Source organism: Aspergillus novofumigatus, assembly GCF_002847465.1.
Source record: "Aspergillus novofumigatus IBT 16806 chromosome Unknown P174scaffold_12, whole genome shotgun sequence".
NCBI lineage: Eukaryota > Fungi > Ascomycota > Eurotiomycetes > Eurotiales > Aspergillaceae > Aspergillus > Aspergillus novofumigatus.
Window position 1 is genome coordinate 81,402 of NW_020194285.1, and position 16,517 is coordinate 97,918.

The window sequence follows — 16,517 nt, forward strand, 5'->3', positions numbered from 1 at the left end:
GTGTGAGCACAAAGGCTGGGCAAGCATCATTACTAATAATTATAAGTCTTGAAGTGCAATTTTGTACTGAACCCAGAGCAAATTCCTAGAAATACGAAGCCGGAATGGAGGCCTCAAAACTATTTAGCAAATTGTTGGAACAAACATACATTATTCGACGAGATAGACACGTGGCGACTAGGACGTCAAGGATTTGCCACTACTAGATTCTAGGTGCTTGAGGGGGCATGTAGCATGTAGCACGTTCTAGGGAAGATATAAGTGCAAAAAACTTAACTTCTCCCAGGCCCTTCTTCCGTAAAGAGATAAATAAACAGAGGATAGAGGAGAACTGTTATTGATCGATGCCTTTGTTACTCGCATTGCTCTTTTACTGCCCGTAGTATCCTCTTCATCATCTCTTTAATAAAAATTCCTGAAAGAACCACAAAGCTAGGGCGAGATTAGGATAACTATTTCAATAGGAGAAATTTTCCCCGACGATTTTCTCACTCAAGGACCACAGCTTCTCTGCGTTAGACGGGTCAGAGGCATATTGCAAAGGCCTTTTTGGATTGCAGTCATCCAGAAATGAGCCGGATAGATCTAGAAAGCCTTGTCAGAGCATGGTCTACTGTTTCCGTAGCTAAGATGAATGTGCTTACCGTCAAGGGTTGGATCAAGCGCAGCAGTAAGTATAGTTGCACAGCCTTGCATAATAGTCTTTTCCTTTGGCATCTCCATCTTCTTGTTTCCTACCGCAGATTCGACAATCGACCATGCTTCTGGGTCAACCCCAGCTGATAGACCCGTCGACATAATGACACCAGGATGTAACGAATAAGACTTGATGCCCTTTCTCTCCAATTTTTTCGCTAGCGCAACAGCAAATAATATATTTGCTGTCTTCGACTGTCCGTAGGCTTCCAAAGAGTTGTAGGACTTGCCACCGGAAAAGTTGTAATTGTCGAATAGCACGGGGCTTAACTGGTACAGGGCACTGGATACATTCACGATCCGAGCTCCATCGCTCGAAACTTCGAGCTTCGGGACAAGGAGGTTTGTGAGGAGGAAATGACCGATATGATTGGCACCTAGATGGCTTTCCACATTGTCAGGAGTCAGGGAAAATCCGACACCCATGATACCCGCGTTATTGATAAGAACATCGATCTTAGAGACAGACGAATTGATCTCTGTTGCCGCGGCTCTTACAGAAGCGCAGGATGCAAGGTCGACCTTAATAAAGCGTGCAATGGTGGAAGGACTGATTTCTTTAATCCGTTGTATGACAGGGGAAACTTTGTCCTCGGAGCGCCCGAGTAGCAGAATCTCTTCAGGCTTTGCGGCTGCCAGGCATAGGGCTGTTTGCGCTCCCAGTCCTCCTCGGCTAGCTCCAGTGATCGCAACTACAAACTTGTCAGCCTGAATTAATTGAATATAACCTTGTTGCAGTTGTAGTACGGTTTTCACATCATTCGGGGCAAGTTTACACTCACAGGTTTTTCCAGAGACTCGCTCTGAGAATGCGGCGACTACTTCAGGCCCAGTGGTCTTGAAATCGAAAAGAGGCATTTTCACGTGCGCTAGTAAAAGCTGTCCAGGTAATAAAAGGTATTTGAAAATGACTGATGTACTGTGATAAACTTATGGTTGGCCCTTGACATCCAGTTCATTCCTCATTTTGTGCGCCAGAACATTTGATATAAATACTTGCTCAGGACCTCTCTCTTCCCTAATAGTTGCTTAGCAATTATGACCAGTTAGCTAACTAACATGACAAATCAAATATCACTACATTAATCAGTCCAAGCTGATTTATCTGGCGTCTGTGGTTCCAAGATTAATGTGCTGAAAAATAAGGTTAAGATGGGAGCTTTTCGACCGAGTTGAAAGGGACCCCGTGGAAGGTTGCTGATAAAGCTTAAGTGACCACCAGAGGGCCACACACACCAAGCATCTCAGGATGTACGAAATACAGGCCAATGCCCACTTTCCAACGGTGGGGCCGGTCAAGAAATCCTTACAACGCGCTACTAGGATACCATAGTTTTAAATAACAGAATATCGTATCGTCCTTAGGATGAACGATGGAAGTCATACGTATGAATCGATACCTCCCTTATTCTCTAGATTTGTTTCCTTTTGGTGGCGAAATAGCAGTGTTACTAGAGGTACGAGGTCATAGGGACAACAAAAACCTTCGATTATGCAAGAAGGCCGCTTGGAACTCGAATTTACATGGACATCCGGCCAAGTTGGAAGCCACCTCCACATATGTAAAAAAGCACAGGCAGGTTGTCTCCACGTTTTGTGCCGGCCGGCCGATGAACATTGAGATAAAGCCAGTCCTTGCTCGCCGAAAGAATGCGCTGCTGGAGTATCGGCGCGCTGATCAATGAAGCAAGGAACTTAGGGAGGAGGGAGTTTCCGTCTGTAGTACTGGCGATGAACTGTGGGCAGACATCCTTATATTTGGCAGCTTTTTATACCCCCCAAGGCTCGGTTAATGGCACAGGAGGTTTGAAGCGGAGGTCTTTGACTGGATGTCTGGCAAACGGGATACCAGGAAGCTCTTCAGCTTGGTCACCTGCTCCAATAATAGTGACTTGGGCGAGGAGATACTGACAGTTGGAGTCTAGGAAGCTCCGAGTGCTGCAGGGAGAAGCACAGGGAAGGTTGTACCAATCGAAGTATAGGACTTCATGATCGAGCAAAATCAGACTTTGGGAGTTGCAATAAATCAAGCTTATTACCATTTTCCAAATCCTTCTTGTTATAGGCTTCGAAATCGTGGTTGCTTTATACACCGCTGGTTGCTTCCGCTTGCCCGAGAGGCACTGATTAGTATCGCCTAACACCTTAAAGCAAAGGACTGCAGACCAACCCTCGATACACTATGATTTTGACGTGCTTGCCAAGGTAGCTCTGACAGAAATTGGGGGGAATAAGGGAGTCGATGGCATCACATACACTGAGGGAGCTTGGAAATAATCGGCCTACTCCTGAGTAGTCAGGAGGAGGCTTCTCCACATCAAGTTGTTAATCATTCTTGTCTGAACAAACAAATGTAAAAACTGATGATCAACTTGAGATTCGCTAGAAAATCAGACACAGAGCTATACGGTCATAGGAGACAAGGCACCTGCAGATCTCTCGTATCTGTTTTTGGAGGTTGCTTCCCAAATCCAAAGCTTGCGGTTTTAATGAGTTCGACTACCTGCGACCACGCAGTGATACCGGTATTTGATATTTAAGAACTTCTGCATTATGGACGCATATTAACGCCATTACGTGACACAATTTTTACACTAGAAGTGGAAGCATCTCGGCAACACTTCAATGTTTAGTATTTACCCTGTTTTCACCCGGGGAAAACAGTACTAATCTTGGCAGAGCCTCTCCATGTGGCCTCTGGTATCACGAGTCATTCAACTCAACAACACTATAGTTTGCTACTGGCTAAGGATACCTTAGCACTGCACACTCGGCACCCTAGGAAGGCCCACGACCTCTAAACCTAAACAAAACCATGAATGGCTGCGTCTTCAATCCTATCTTCATCTATCACGATATCATGCGGGACTCGCGTTAAACCTCTCTACCTCCTCCCCAGACACCCCCGTAAACCAGCCCACCCGATCTTTGACAAAAATCTCTATTGTTGGTTTCAACCGCGTCTCCACTAGATTAAAATCATCCACTGTACCCAATCTTAAGATACTTGCCCCAGGAAGCCTATCCGCAACACGGTACATCAGCGATCCACATGTGTTGCAGAAGTAGTTTGTCATGACGGCATGGGAGGCAATAGTCTTGTTTTGCGAGAAGGTCTTCAGATTGGACTGGCCGCGGATGTGTTTGAGATGTTCGTCTTTTATGACGAAATTAGAGGCAAACATCGAAGCAGTGATTTTGCGGCAGTCGGTGCAATTGCATACAAAAGCATAAAGGAAGCCTGGACCGACCGTTGGCTGGGTTGTATTAGTATGGTTAGGTGAGGATGCTGTCGGTGGGACAGGAAGATTATTTCAGGTGAGTTTGGGGTTAGTGGTGAGTGTTAATGTAATTTTAGGGGTGTTATATTCAGGGAAGAGGGACTGACAAAAGCGATTTGTACGGTGCCACAATAACAGGTTGCTGTTGCTTCATTGTCTCTGGACCAGCCATCATTGGCAAGGCTAGCAAGTGGAATATAAGGCTTCAACTTGTCAGCATCCAGAACGGATGAGGCTGGGGTTGGATCCGCTGAATGTTCTATGTGGTTAAGGACCATCGTGGAAAAGTTCATGTGAGCTATGAGAAATGTCTGTGATAAATGGATTTCTGGGGGATAATATAGTTTTGCTATCCCCTTTCTACTTGACATCATCAATTCGTCTTTTTGTCACCTGAAGCTAGGATAGTTACTGATCATCTGCACGAAGGGGTTTTCAAATGCCAGAGGTTACAGGACTTCCATCACCGGATCTCCCACCACCGGATCTCCCACCAGGATCTCCCACCACCGGATCTCCCACCACTGGGTCCATCCTGCCACGAACTCGCAATGCAACCCAGATTGTTTGTAATCTCCTTCTTTCGCCATGTCAAATCCAAACGTGCAAGATTATATTAAGATAGACTATTCAACATACTGTGCCGCCTTGCCTGTACCGGGAAAGAGCTGAGACCTATTATTCCAACCTACTCGAACTGACCATTCGGACCAGTCTCCATGAAAGAGGTGATCAATTTTGCAGGGCCTACGGCGACAATCGCCGAGAGTCCGATCCCTGAACCAAACGCCAACCAAGTCCTTATCAAAGTGGTCGTGTCTGGGTCGAATCCCAAGGATTGGAAGGTCCCAGATCTTGCGGCTTCCGGGAGCACCAATTTTCGCTTCCTGGTTGAGGCAAAGAAGGGGCTGAATCAAGGAGACGACATTGCGGGAGTGGTTGAAAAGGTCGGATCTAATGTGGTTGAATTCAAAGTTAGTCATCCAATCTAGGCTTATAGTGGATTAACCTCAACTAACTTTTTGTCAAGCCAGGTGATCGTGTCGCAGCGTTCCATGAAATGTGCACCCCTGGTGGCTCGTATGCTGAGTACGCAATTGCATGGAGTCACACAACCTTCCATTTGCCCAATCACACCTCATTCGAAGGTGCGTTCAAGACAGCTGTATTCAGATTCATTCGTACGTATCTAACCGGGACTAATAGAGGCCGCGACTATCCCACTCGCCGCCTTGACTGCTGCTGTGTCCTTGTATGGGCACCTTCGCTTCCCGCCCCCGTGGGCACCTGCAGTAAAACCGATCCCATTTATCGTTTATGGTGCAAGCACCGCTGTTGGCTCATATGCTATCAAAATGGCAAGCAACAGTAACATCCATCCTATCATTGCTATCGCAGGAAGGGGTTCTCAGTATGTCGAGAGCCTCCTCGATAAAAGCAAAGGTGATACAGTGGTCGACTACCGTAAAGGAGTTGAGTCGACGGTCAAGGGAATTAGAAGCAGCCTTGAACGTGCAGGCCATTCTGTTGTGCACCATGCAATTGATGCTGTTATAATTTCAGAGAGTGCAGAGGTCTTGCAGCAGTCAGTCACCCCGGGTGGACAAATTGATTTCATACTGCCCAACGACCTGGACGTGTCACCTGCGATAAAGTCGATCACTTCTGTGGGATCAGTCCACAATCAGCCCGAGTTTGAGAATAATGAGGAACTGGGCTTTATCTTCTCCCGGTATTTTACAAGGGCATTGCAAGACGGCAGTTTCTCCGGTCATCCCTTCGAAGTTCGAGCGGGCGGCCTAGAAGGTGTTGAGGAAGCCTTGAAAGACTTGAAGGCTGGAAAAGCAAGTGCTGTTAAGTACATTTTCCGCATTGCAGATACACCAGGGATCGTTTAGCATTCTGGGGAAATCGCCATCATAAATACTAATCAATTGGGAGATATTGAAAGAGCAGGGGCTTACGTTGCAAACTCTTCGCCCAGCTTCAAAAAATAGTAATTTGATATGTCGACGTTTTTAGATTTCACTTTCTTAAGGCGGTACATCTCCACGGCCCTTATTGAGGTACAAGCGGGAAAATAGTATATATCTACATGGGAGGATAATGGCTACAAGAATGCGAGATTCACAGTGTATATAATCCCTTGCAGGATAGCTTAGCGGGCAAACTTAGACCAGCGACAGTGAGATAACAATACACAGTGTGAGAAACCGGTTATGATGGAAGTCTCCGAGACAGAACCTACACCGCTGGTTGAACGATGGGCGTTGGAACTCTGCAAAGACAACACCTCGGATACGCTAGCTTTAGTCAAGAGGCATTATTCTTCTCAAAGCATGCCTAGAAACGTCCGCATAACTGTTCAGATTTGCAAATGCCGAATCGTCAAGATCTTGTATATTGTTTTAGCTTGCGTTTGCGGACCTCCAGACGTCCATTTTCTTTATCTAGAAGGAGGAGGGAACCCTGGAATAACTTCAAATACTTTAGTTCTGCAAATATCTGGGCCGGTTGCTCGTGGATTCTGCACCTGTAGCATATCACTCTAGATAATCTGACCTGAAGCGCCTTGCAACGGTGCCTGGTCCTATCCCCGTAATCACGTCATCCCACGTGTCTCCAAGAGCATCTTTTGGATGTTCATTTGATCTGAAAAATAGTCTTTTAGTGCATTGACAGTATTCCAGGAGTCGAGAATCTTGTTCTGCTGGGAAGCCGAAGGACCTAATGCTCTTCCTGCTCCGTAATATTTGTGCTTTGCCATTGGAGATGCAGAAACTCGCTTCTGCGACTACTCCGCAATTAAATTCATTTCGCGAGCTGCTCCCCTTCTGTATTTGTGATATAATGCTGGTAGGATTAAATGTCGCCAACGCAGTACGATAGCATCTCGTTCGAGACTGGCCGTAGGTTCAATACGCTGTATGAGGCAACCTTTTCAGGGTTCAAAATGCCTCTCCATTTTCCTTACAGTTCCTCCATTTGGTCTGTCTCTCATCCATTTGAATTCCTTCTAGACATTTCGAAATACCACAAACGTACGTTCAATGGTCTGTATTCGGACAAGCTCTCTCCATCAGTTGAACGTCTCGAATACCCTCTAGTTCAACCTTAGAATGAGCGTATAGCGCGTTTGAATCATTCCTGGCGTCAAAGAATACTTTCAAGAACCGAGTCTGAAATGTCCTTGAAGCTCTTTCTGCTGCCCATTAACTGTAGAAAAATACAACGCTACCAAGCGATGTATCTCGAGGCGTGAGAACGCTCGACGCCTTTCCCGCACAATAAAACATAGTCAAGAGAGACAGCCTTAAATGTCGACTAATGCGTTCGCCCCCGATATGAATGTACAGTGGTGGCAGCAGGTCTCCAAGCGACGTTTCTTGAAGCGCCACCCAGTGGACGAGATCGATCATCCCCTTTTGTGTTTATAAAACGGCTCTTTTATCCATGTGTTGATATCGTCTTATAACACCGCCCCAATGCCGGCTTCCACGGGAGAATTGTCACCAAGTTGAAATAGACACGTTCAACCCTGCGAGAACAAAAATGACGCAAATACTCTGCAGGGACGGTCCTCCGGACCAGCGTAGGAGGGGGCAGCGCTATGTACAATAATCAGATGACTTGTGACGGCGCCAAACGCTGCACGATGTTACAAGTCCGTATCGGCGCCAGGGGGACGGCATTAATGAATAGGGGAAGAAATATGAGAAAATGGAACAGATACTGTCCCGTTGCAAAGCCTTGTCCCATCGAAATTCTAAATACGATATTCATGTATACCGTGCTCTCGAATAGTTGCCTGTGCGGTTGAGAACCAGGGCATACCCTAGGACCCTCCTGCTTTGCATGATGATAGGTCATTTGTCTTTTATTTCGCGTAAGTAGATCAGGACAGCATTTAGTAAAGGAATTGGCCCGGCTAACTCTAGAATTGCAGCAGGATCTTATAGTCGTTCACAAAGTAAGATTTGTGCCATTCCATGTATAAACTCGGAGCGACTAGGAAAGCCCCATATATCTGCATTTAGAAGTCCCTTTATGAGAACTTCCTCATTAGGTGTCAATTTATGATGGACCTAACGACTTATGTGGGGGCTATTCAGGGGCCGTACTGTCTTCACTATCTAAAAGCCGCTTGGGCCTTCGCCCAAAGGTTTGATCCCTGAGCTGTGTTTGTATTCCTTTGTATCCTGCTTGCTTTTCTGTTCTTCAAGCGATTTCTTTTTACCAAGCACTAGCTACCTAATGGGTCGAATTGAACTGAGTTCCTTGAACCTTTGAAACCCTTTGACCCTTGCAGCTATATTGCCTTGTGGGTCACCCACCGGAGCGGCGGCGCTATAATGGGTTAGGTCGTCCAACCTTGCTTACACAGGCTCTAAGAAACGATCGTCACGTGGGGATGATTTGTTAGGTGATCACTTGTAGTTAGCGTGAGAACAAAATCGTTGCCGCCTCGCCGGAACATCTCATGATTTCAAATCAACACCCAGCAATGGATCCTGAGGGATGATTCTAGAGTGGCCGCAGATGTTTACATTTTATAAGTGCCTACCACGTTTTTGTTATATTTTTCTTTAAAAATTAAAAGGAAAATGCACGCCAAGGCGTTCAGATGTCAATTTATGGGGTGCGACGCGAGCTTTCACCGGAAGGAGCATCTTCATCGCCATGAGACGCAGCATTACAGACCCCAGCTTTTCCAATGTTCAAGTTGTAATCGAGCATTTGGCCGAAGGTAATTGGTAATTCTTTATCTATATATGGCCGAAATTAAAGCTTCTAACGTTGGCACTATAGCGACACACTCCGGCGACATATGTACAATGTGCATGGAGCTGCGCCTCTCCCAAAACGCGCTTGTACTCATTGTCGAGAGCAAAAGTCTCGATGCCAAGGAGGGCTACCGTGTAGCAACTGCCTGCGCCGTGGTATACGCTGTTCCCTGAACCGTCAGGCTGAAGTACTGCCAGGTGACTGTCTCAGTTGCCCGTCAGACACACTATTAGCGGTTTCGCATGATTATTCAACCCAGTCCAAGACAAGTCGATCTGAAAAGGAAAGACACTATCTTGATCAGTATTTCAAATTATTTCACCCTTACTGGCCATTCATTCACCAGGGTACGTTCCGCGAGAACAATGAAACACCCTTGCTCATCCAGTCTATGATTGTCATTGGTATGTGGATGAGTAAGGAGCAAGATACACAGTCAAAAGCAATCGACATCCACAGTATCCTTAGCTCCGCTATACATCAGCAGAAAGTATGTGGCTGAAACCCTTACTAGTTATAGGCATATTTCACTGACAGAGGAAATCTGCAGGAGGTATGGGATGCTTCCACCTCAGAGGACGCCTGCAGCACCTGTTCCTGGCCTATCCCAACATACCAGGCTATCTTGCTCCATATAATTTTCGCCGGGCTATATAAAGGCGGTGGGGCGCTTAATCTAAACTTGAAACCGTCTCTTACTACTGATGTTGCTGATCTCCTTGACCGGCTTGTTACAAGTTGCAAAAGACTGGGCATGCTATACTATCCAAACATGCTTAATCGGTATTGCCAGGATGATCTTCCGTCATATGTCTGGATAGGCATCGAGGAAGTTAAACGATTCAACATGGCTCTATTTAAAGTTTGCAGGGCATTCAGCAGCGTAAGCGAACAGGAGGGCAGTATAAACAGCTTGGATATAGCAGGGGCAAGCAGGAGGCTTCGTGCACGCGATTTACAGTTTCCATTGCCAAGGAATACCCCATTGTGGAACGCTGTAAGTAAAGAAGAATGGGTGTCTGCAGCTACAGAGGAAGTGTACTGCAATACCTTGAATAACACTTTGGAGGTGGAGTGGATCTCAAACTCAGCAAACATCTTGGAGCTAAGTGAGAATTGACAACTCTTTGGATATTTTGATACCCGTTTAGGCACCACTACATGTTATGAACACACCACTCCAGCAAGAATTCTATAAGATGAAGTCGAATCTCTAGCATGCTGAAGGCGGCTGTATTGTAGTCAAGGCGGATGGATATGGTTTCTGGAAAATTCGGTAGGTGTTCAAGTGATGTCCGCTCGTGCGGTCACAACAGGAAATGATAACCCGGGCGACGCTCTTTCAGGATGTATAGTGCCCGTGGCTGCATCCCAGAACCGGGCGGCCCCGACTGAGGGTTGCGCTTGTGCTGTGAATATGTAAAATCATTTCTTAGGATCCATTGGTGGGTGTTGGTCTGTAGGGATAGCGGAATGTTCTCGCAGACTTCGATTGCAACTATAACCCGAGCCAAACCCTCGAGCGGACACTCTCTCGAGCTAAATGATCACTGCGACTCGCTCCAGGCTGGGAGACCTTAGGGGTTATCATACTTGTCAGTCAAGGGGACCATACATCCACCAGGTCTAACCAATGGGCGGTTACTGATATTGCACTGCTGATGGGAACATTAATTGAGCTACTGTCAGTACAGCTTTTCTATACTAGGCCGTTCAGAATACAATTTGGCTGTCTCAGACCCTCGTCTTGCTTTGATTCGCGGATGTCGTTCGAAAATTTTTGGTCTTACAACTCATGATGGTCACTCACGGCGTAAGGACAATAAGTATCACAGCACAGAAGTGGCTAGCACAGGCCACTAGCTAGCTTGGTCCTGAGTTTGCTTATTTATAGTGGCGTGTGCTTCTGCAGCCCACTTCTTTAATTCTTTCATGTGATTCCATACTGCTAATATAATGTCGCGCGTCTCACTTGGCCCATAATCAGTATATAGGTTTGTCACATGCTGTTAATGAAACCTGGAGTTTTACCTGGTTGTCTCTTTCTCCTTCATGTGGGTAGAGTTGTTATTTTCGCGGGTTGGGTTGGGTTCTTATGTTCTGCCAACCCAGCCCGCGGGTTCTAGGTGGCTTAACCCACTGGGTAGAGTGGCATAACCGACCCGCAAAACTCGAACCCAAACCTCACCGAACTCGAAGCGGGTTTGGGGGTAAGCCTAGGGAATTACTTTAGGTTTGGTTTCTATACCTCAGAACTGTTTCAGGTTCAGTTAAACTGTTTGGTTATGGTTTTTACGGTTTTTTAAGTTAGGTGAAACTGCCTAACCCATTTTACCTATAAATCACTGAATTCTATAGATATCCTAATGCTTTTAATATCATTAGAAAATACCTAGTGGTTGTTGTGATATAAGGGAATAATCATCTCTGTCATTAGTTGGTATGAAAGTGGCGTAGATATATATATATATGTGACTGATGGTTGACAACCATTATGGTTTAGAAATGATTTTTTAACCACCACCCATTCAACTCTATAGATATTGAATCGATATTTTAGATTTAGATTAGTATGGTGATAATTACTATATATTTCATATAAAAATCATAATTTTATATAAGCATGCTTGATAGGGGGTGTCAGAGGGGTCCCTGAAGGGGGCCCCAGGTGGAATGGTAAGGGTTAAAACAGTTAAAATTAGCGGTTTAACCAACCCGAAACCAAACCCGAATCTAACTATGGTTAGTTATGATCGGCCTAGCGGCGGGTTTTGCGGGTTCTAAAATTTGAACTCGAAATTGCAGTGGTTTGGGTCTAACTATGATTGAACTCACCCAAACTCACACCAAATGCAACTCTACCACTGGGTTTAGTTCTGCTAAAGAAGATATTCTCTGCCTACTTAATCTAGTTAGTATGGGCTGGGTCCAGCCTGTGAACCAGTCTAGTCCCAATCAATGTCAAATGAACGATCACAAGAAGGGGCCAATACAAAACATATGTGACGGATTAATACTCTCATTGAGCATTTGATAAGGGGATTGCCGGGCGCCTATATCTGCTCGAAGGTATAGACCACCATACGCGGGAAATTGGATAGACGATAATTGGGCCTCAAGCTTCGTCAAGTTCTTTATGAGTTCCAACTGGTCAATTTCCGCCATGTTGGCCCATCGTTGACACTTTCAACACACAATCCACGCAGGTCTACATGATGTGAGGATGCGCTTCTTATTGTAGTTGTAAGCAGTCACGCTTTGCGGGGTGGAATAGGCCAATATGAACCGGTTGAAGTTTGACTGTATATTTTAATAACATATCTCTCACTCTCATAGTAAAAGATTCTACTTTCGCCTTGCATGAATTCCTGCTTCATAGAAGAGACAATATTATCGTGCAATAATATTGCCTCTCTTTTTGATGACAGTGCTCTTTTCACTGTCGCGTGTTTTCCACCTATGGGTTGGTCTCGGGATACGAGATGGACCGAAAAAAACACAAAAGCTGAGATCGCTTCCTCAGCAAGACAATTTCCCAGCTCGGCTCACTGTCGACGAGCCATGGAGGCCATTGCAGCGCTGGGGTCCAGCATTACCCGAGAAAAAAAGATGGCATTAGGTACTCACCATCGACGCTCCCTCCTTACTAGATCAGGTCCTAATATACAAAATCAAGACATCCCACCACAGAGGATGAAAGTCGTCGTCGGCGGGGTCGACTGCGGGGGAAAGTCTCGTCTTCTATCCGCGTTGATTAGGCTAGTAGAGGATCGCGTCAACGGCACTACTTCTGTTCCGTTTGAAAATACAATATATCAGATTGAAACAATCTCAAATGATCCCAGATATGCCAAGAATTTTGAATTTTGGGAGGATTCAAAAAATGCACAGGACCGTGGTGCTGTTAACTGTGCGCACCTGAGTATAATGAAGGGCCTTGTTGATATTGCTCTGATCTGTTTTCCTCTTGACACAATGGCACAAGACTCGCCACTGGAGGAGGTTATAAGTGATAGGATAAACGATATGATAGCAGGCATGGAGATTGCTGATAGGTGCTGCAAACCACGAAAGAACCCAGCGATATTTCTGGTTGGGTGTCGAAGTGATTTGCTGGATGGCGATGCTGTGGATCCATCACGAAGAAAGAACGCCTTGTGGCATCAGATTATCATGCAGCTTGTGGCTGAAAGCGGCGTCCATGGGTACTTTGAATGTTCTGCTACCACAGGTGCTGGTGTTGGTGAGTTGTTGGACGCAATGGTAGATGCCACGCTTCATCCACCCAAGAAAAGACTCCAACTGCCCAGACATCTGTCTATTGCTGGAGGACGGACAAGACGGCGCACAAGACACTGTACTATTTTGTGATCACAGGCCTCTATCTTCTAGGACGGAAAATCTAATCGGAAATGATTTCCAAACAGCCCGTCCTCCCAGAAACCCAGGCAGAACGGCTCCGCTAGGTGATGCTGAATTCCTGGAAGGGACTCATCCAGTGTCTAATCTGGCCGTCGAAGAGTCAAGAGTCCTACATGATTCCTGTATCACTGAACTTCGTGCCCAATAACTGCATACCCATGCTTTATTCCCGTGCCAACACCCTCAGCCCCAAGCGGAATAGACTGGGCTGAGTTGCTCAAAAGAATTGAACTTGGTGGCATTTCCTCTCCATTGTCGCGCCAAAGCCCTAGGTTCGTATACGCTGCCTTATGCAGCGCCAACGTCTCCTCTACTGCCCACTGATCCCGCTTGTAAACGGTCTTTCCACGTCGCAGCCAGCCCACTACGGTATCCACTGTGAGCCCAATAATCACGGTGAGGCCGCAGACAATGAGTATGAGAGCCAGCCCAAGAATCGAAAAGTTTGCATATCCCGAGGCATTGTTTATCAGTTGATTCCGGCATGCAGAACGGGCAGCCTCATTAATAGGGGGAGTGACATTCCACCCATGACCCAGCGATGTGACAGGGAGATTCTTTGGTTCAGTGGCCCATTCGAAGGTCCAAGCTTGCTCCTTAGCCAACGAGGTGGCAAACCACGTTGAGACCTCGACTTGCCATTGATTCGGTGGAAGGTATGCATTCAGATTCATGTAGGCCATCATGGACGCTTGGACAAGGAGAGGGTTCATTAGCTTGGAAGGCAGAAAATAGGATCTTCTATAGTTTGCTTACCGTTCAAAGCAGCTCCTCCTCGTCCATTCACGTTGGAAGACATACTTCGATCAGTGTTTGCAGAGAGAAACCGGGCGACAGTTGTAAGCTGGGCCACATTGAAACCCAGAATTGGAGTCGCACCATCAGTCTGAAAAGCAGACAGGAATGTACTCATCTGGCTACCAAGTTTGGTGCAGCCGGAATCACCAGATCTGCTTGGGTTGCATACTTGATACTGGTCCACACAAACCAGAAGATTCGCCTCATAGCTCTTTGACCACAGTGTCTTACTGTATGTCGTGTTCTCCACGCTGAGATTATTCTCAACGTCAGCTGTGATCCAGGGATCAAAGCTCGGTTGCAAGTACATGACACCGTTCTGATTTAGCATCATCATAGAAATGTCGGCGTCGGTTTGATTGATCCTTGGATCTGGGACCCATGTTCGAGTCGTCGTCAGGAGGCCCGTTGTGTCGCCTTTGGCAAAGACAGTGCTGGTTCATTAGAATGCACGTTTTCTTCCCCTATCCTGGACGACTCACCTCAGGGTGTACCCTATCCCATCCACCTGTGGGCTGGGGGTGTATATGAAGGTGTAGTTTGTATACGGTTGGCCCATATAATATTTTAATCCAGCATTGATATAGAGTAGTTCACCGTACGTCGAGTCGTTCTGGACTGTCCCTAGGCCGGACCCATGTTTGACTGGTGCGCAAGTCGTCACCCGTCGGAACTTAATCCGGTCTTTCGGCCGCGCGTTGATGCCAAAGTCTGTCTGCGAATCGAGGAGGCCGGTGTCCATTTCAAATGCCGATCGATCGTTGTAAGCGCATAGCTCGGACGCAAAAGGGCAGGTCGCGTTCTGATTCGTGGTAAACGGTATGCTTGGGCGGGCGTATGTCCCGCACACGAGCCCCGATGGGCTCCCCTGATAACATTGACGGACATAGGTCGCGGCTTCGTAGGTATCCTGCAATGATTTTGAGTTCATGATGGAATCTGAGGTGTCATAGGTGAACCCCCCACAACCTGGGCCGATGATGATTGTGGACTTGCCAGCGGTCTTGGTGATGTAGCTTGTAAACAGACCAGACACACTGAATAGAAGGATATTGAGAATGGCCAATATCGCCAATGGTAGGGACCGTCCAATGGTCTTAACTCGCGATGCCGTTCGCCCATTCTCAAAGGGCAGCATGATCAAAGCCCAAGCTGCACCGGCCGCCGTCTTGTTGCGAAGGATGATCTGGCGCTGGGCGTGCAGTGCATCTTGCCCTTTTGTCGGCTCCGTGGTATAGGCTTGATGAATGAGAAAGCTTAGAATACTCCAAAACAAGGTCCCGGCAAAGGAAACGAGGATGGCCAGAAAAGCACTCAGGACGCCTGCATGTTTCTGCGACAAGGTCAATGTGGCTCCTTGGATTGCACCTTCTGACCAGTTGATCCAAGGCCCAGTGTAGGTGTGGATGCCGTCAGACATGGCCTTCGACTCTGATCCGATTCTGCTTAGAAAATTGGTCGGACAAGCTCAGTCTCCCTAAGGAGAGGCTTGACTTTTGAGCTCATATTATACCAACAGCTCGGAAAGTCAATGGACGTGTTCAGAATGCTGTGTGGTGGGCTACTTTTGGAGCTGCCAGCTGAACTTCGGTAAAGCGCCATTAGGCACCTAGTACACACCTGAGCTTCGGACCCGATTGCTTGAATCTGCGCCTTTCGCTTCAGCTGTCCGATTCCAGCCTAGCCAGCTGGGATCGGTAAGCTGTAGCGATACGGCAGTTGGTGGAGGCGTTGGTATCTCCTCCCTCATTGGATGCCTTAAGATATTCTTCAGACCCTTCTCGTATCCGAGAAACTTGTCACATTTGTCTCACACGGAAGGCCGGTAGACTGCTGTACCTTAATACCTCCGAGGCTCGGAATAGTGTCAACTGACCTCAGTGAAAATATTCGGCATCAGCCCTCCGACTTTCTCGGATAGCTGTACATTCAACTCCCTTGGATAAGTATGATCCTGTGACGGACTTTGCATTAAGTTTCGTATAACAGAACTGGGGACCCTGCAGAACCAGGGGTCCGTTAGATGTTGTACTCCGTATGGCATCTACTCTGAGTTGCACTTCTTGAATACATGTAGATGGAGGGTTAAAGTACTTTACGATGGTGATGGAAGTCCCGTGAGGAGGCCTAGACTCATCCAAGGCGAATCTACGCGACGTGGCTACAGAAAGCTTCAAAAAGCAAGTAGTTCAGCCTCGTCACCTCTCCTGCACGATAAGCTTTGTCCCTAACCTTGCTTGGCAATCTGCACGAACAATACATGATGAGAAGAGCAAAAGCTCGATTGGGATTCGTTAGGATCCATCTGACCTGTTCTAGCATGAGCCCGACAGCGGTGAGAGCAATCTTCTCTACTGTCCTCTGGGGTCTGCGGTTCACATCACGGGCTACTATCCTGACGGCAGTCTATTTTGGCATTTTGACGCGAGTGGAACTGAGGACACAGCAGTCATTGCGAGAGATTGTAAATAATTAATGGATCGAGTACTTACAGTCGATGCGGATTAGAATGAGCGGATAACGTCCTGTGTCTCT

The 16,517-nt window shown here is 46.8% G+C and overlaps 8 protein-coding genes across 8 annotated transcripts; 3 read left to right on the forward strand and 5 right to left on the reverse strand.

The window, feature by feature from the left end:
• Positions 1-243: 243 nt before the first annotated feature.
• P174DRAFT_397524 (SDR family oxidoreductase) lies at positions 244-1,631 on the reverse strand. The gene is made up of 3 exons (XM_024823802.1): positions 1,479-1,631; positions 645-1,388; positions 244-585 (listed from the first exon to the last, which is right to left on the reverse strand). The coding sequence occupies exons 1-3, from the start codon at positions 1,552-1,554 to the stop codon at positions 458-460; spliced, it is 948 nt and encodes a 315-aa protein (XP_024677241.1). The 5' UTR covers positions 1,555-1,631; the 3' UTR covers positions 244-457.
• A 1,923-nt stretch (positions 1,632-3,554) lies between these two features.
• Positions 3,555-4,255, reverse strand: P174DRAFT_516293 (GFA family protein; the record flags this gene model as incomplete). The annotated part of the gene is made up of 2 exons (XM_024832315.1): positions 3,555-3,953; positions 4,085-4,255. 2 exons carry the CDS (start codon positions 4,253-4,255, stop codon positions 3,555-3,557), a joined length of 570 nt encoding a protein of 189 aa, XP_024677242.1.
• A 441-nt stretch (positions 4,256-4,696) lies between these two features.
• On the forward strand, positions 4,697-5,992 carry P174DRAFT_397530 (zinc-binding alcohol dehydrogenase family protein; the record flags this gene model as incomplete). The annotated part of the gene is made up of 3 exons (XM_024823803.1): positions 4,697-4,951; positions 5,008-5,125; positions 5,184-5,992. 3 exons carry the CDS (start codon positions 4,697-4,699, stop codon positions 5,873-5,875), a joined length of 1,065 nt encoding a protein of 354 aa, XP_024677243.1. The 3' UTR covers positions 5,876-5,992.
• Positions 5,993-6,842: 850 nt separating this feature from the next.
• On the reverse strand, positions 6,843-7,435 carry P174DRAFT_472333 (uncharacterized protein). The gene is given in 2 exon segments (XM_024830614.1): positions 6,843-7,182; positions 7,195-7,435. 2 exon segments carry the CDS (start codon positions 7,394-7,396, stop codon positions 7,025-7,027), a joined length of 360 nt encoding a protein of 119 aa, XP_024677244.1. The 5' UTR covers positions 7,397-7,435; the 3' UTR covers positions 6,843-7,024.
• Positions 7,436-8,481: 1,046 nt separating this feature from the next.
• On the forward strand, positions 8,482-9,947 carry P174DRAFT_507932 (uncharacterized protein). Its single transcript, XM_024831414.1, has 3 exons — positions 8,482-8,724; positions 8,787-9,252; positions 9,283-9,947. Exons 1-3 carry the CDS (start codon positions 8,582-8,584, stop codon positions 9,880-9,882), a joined length of 1,209 nt encoding a protein of 402 aa, XP_024677245.1. The 5' UTR covers positions 8,482-8,581; the 3' UTR covers positions 9,883-9,947.
• A 1,747-nt stretch (positions 9,948-11,694) lies between these two features.
• On the reverse strand, positions 11,695-12,056 carry P174DRAFT_64038 (uncharacterized protein). Its single transcript, XM_024832412.1, has one exon. It carries the CDS (start codon positions 11,925-11,927, stop codon positions 11,736-11,738), a length of 192 nt encoding a protein of 63 aa, XP_024677246.1. The 5' UTR covers positions 11,928-12,056; the 3' UTR covers positions 11,695-11,735.
• A 315-nt stretch (positions 12,057-12,371) lies between these two features.
• Positions 12,372-13,263, forward strand: P174DRAFT_507933 (GTPase domain-containing protein; the record flags this gene model as incomplete). The annotated part of the gene is made up of 1 exon (XM_024831415.1): positions 12,372-13,263. One exon carries the CDS (start codon positions 12,372-12,374, stop codon positions 13,131-13,133), a length of 762 nt encoding a protein of 253 aa, XP_024677247.1. The 3' UTR covers positions 13,134-13,263.
• Positions 13,264-13,781: 518 nt separating this feature from the next.
• On the reverse strand, positions 13,782-15,402 carry P174DRAFT_472337 (uncharacterized protein; the record flags this gene model as incomplete). The annotated part of the gene is made up of 3 exons (XM_024830615.1): positions 13,782-13,900; positions 13,941-14,416; positions 14,465-15,402. The coding sequence occupies 3 exons, from the start codon at positions 15,400-15,402 to the stop codon at positions 13,782-13,784; spliced, it is 1,533 nt and encodes a 510-aa protein (XP_024677248.1).
• Between the last annotated feature and the right edge of the window lie 1,115 nt (positions 15,403-16,517).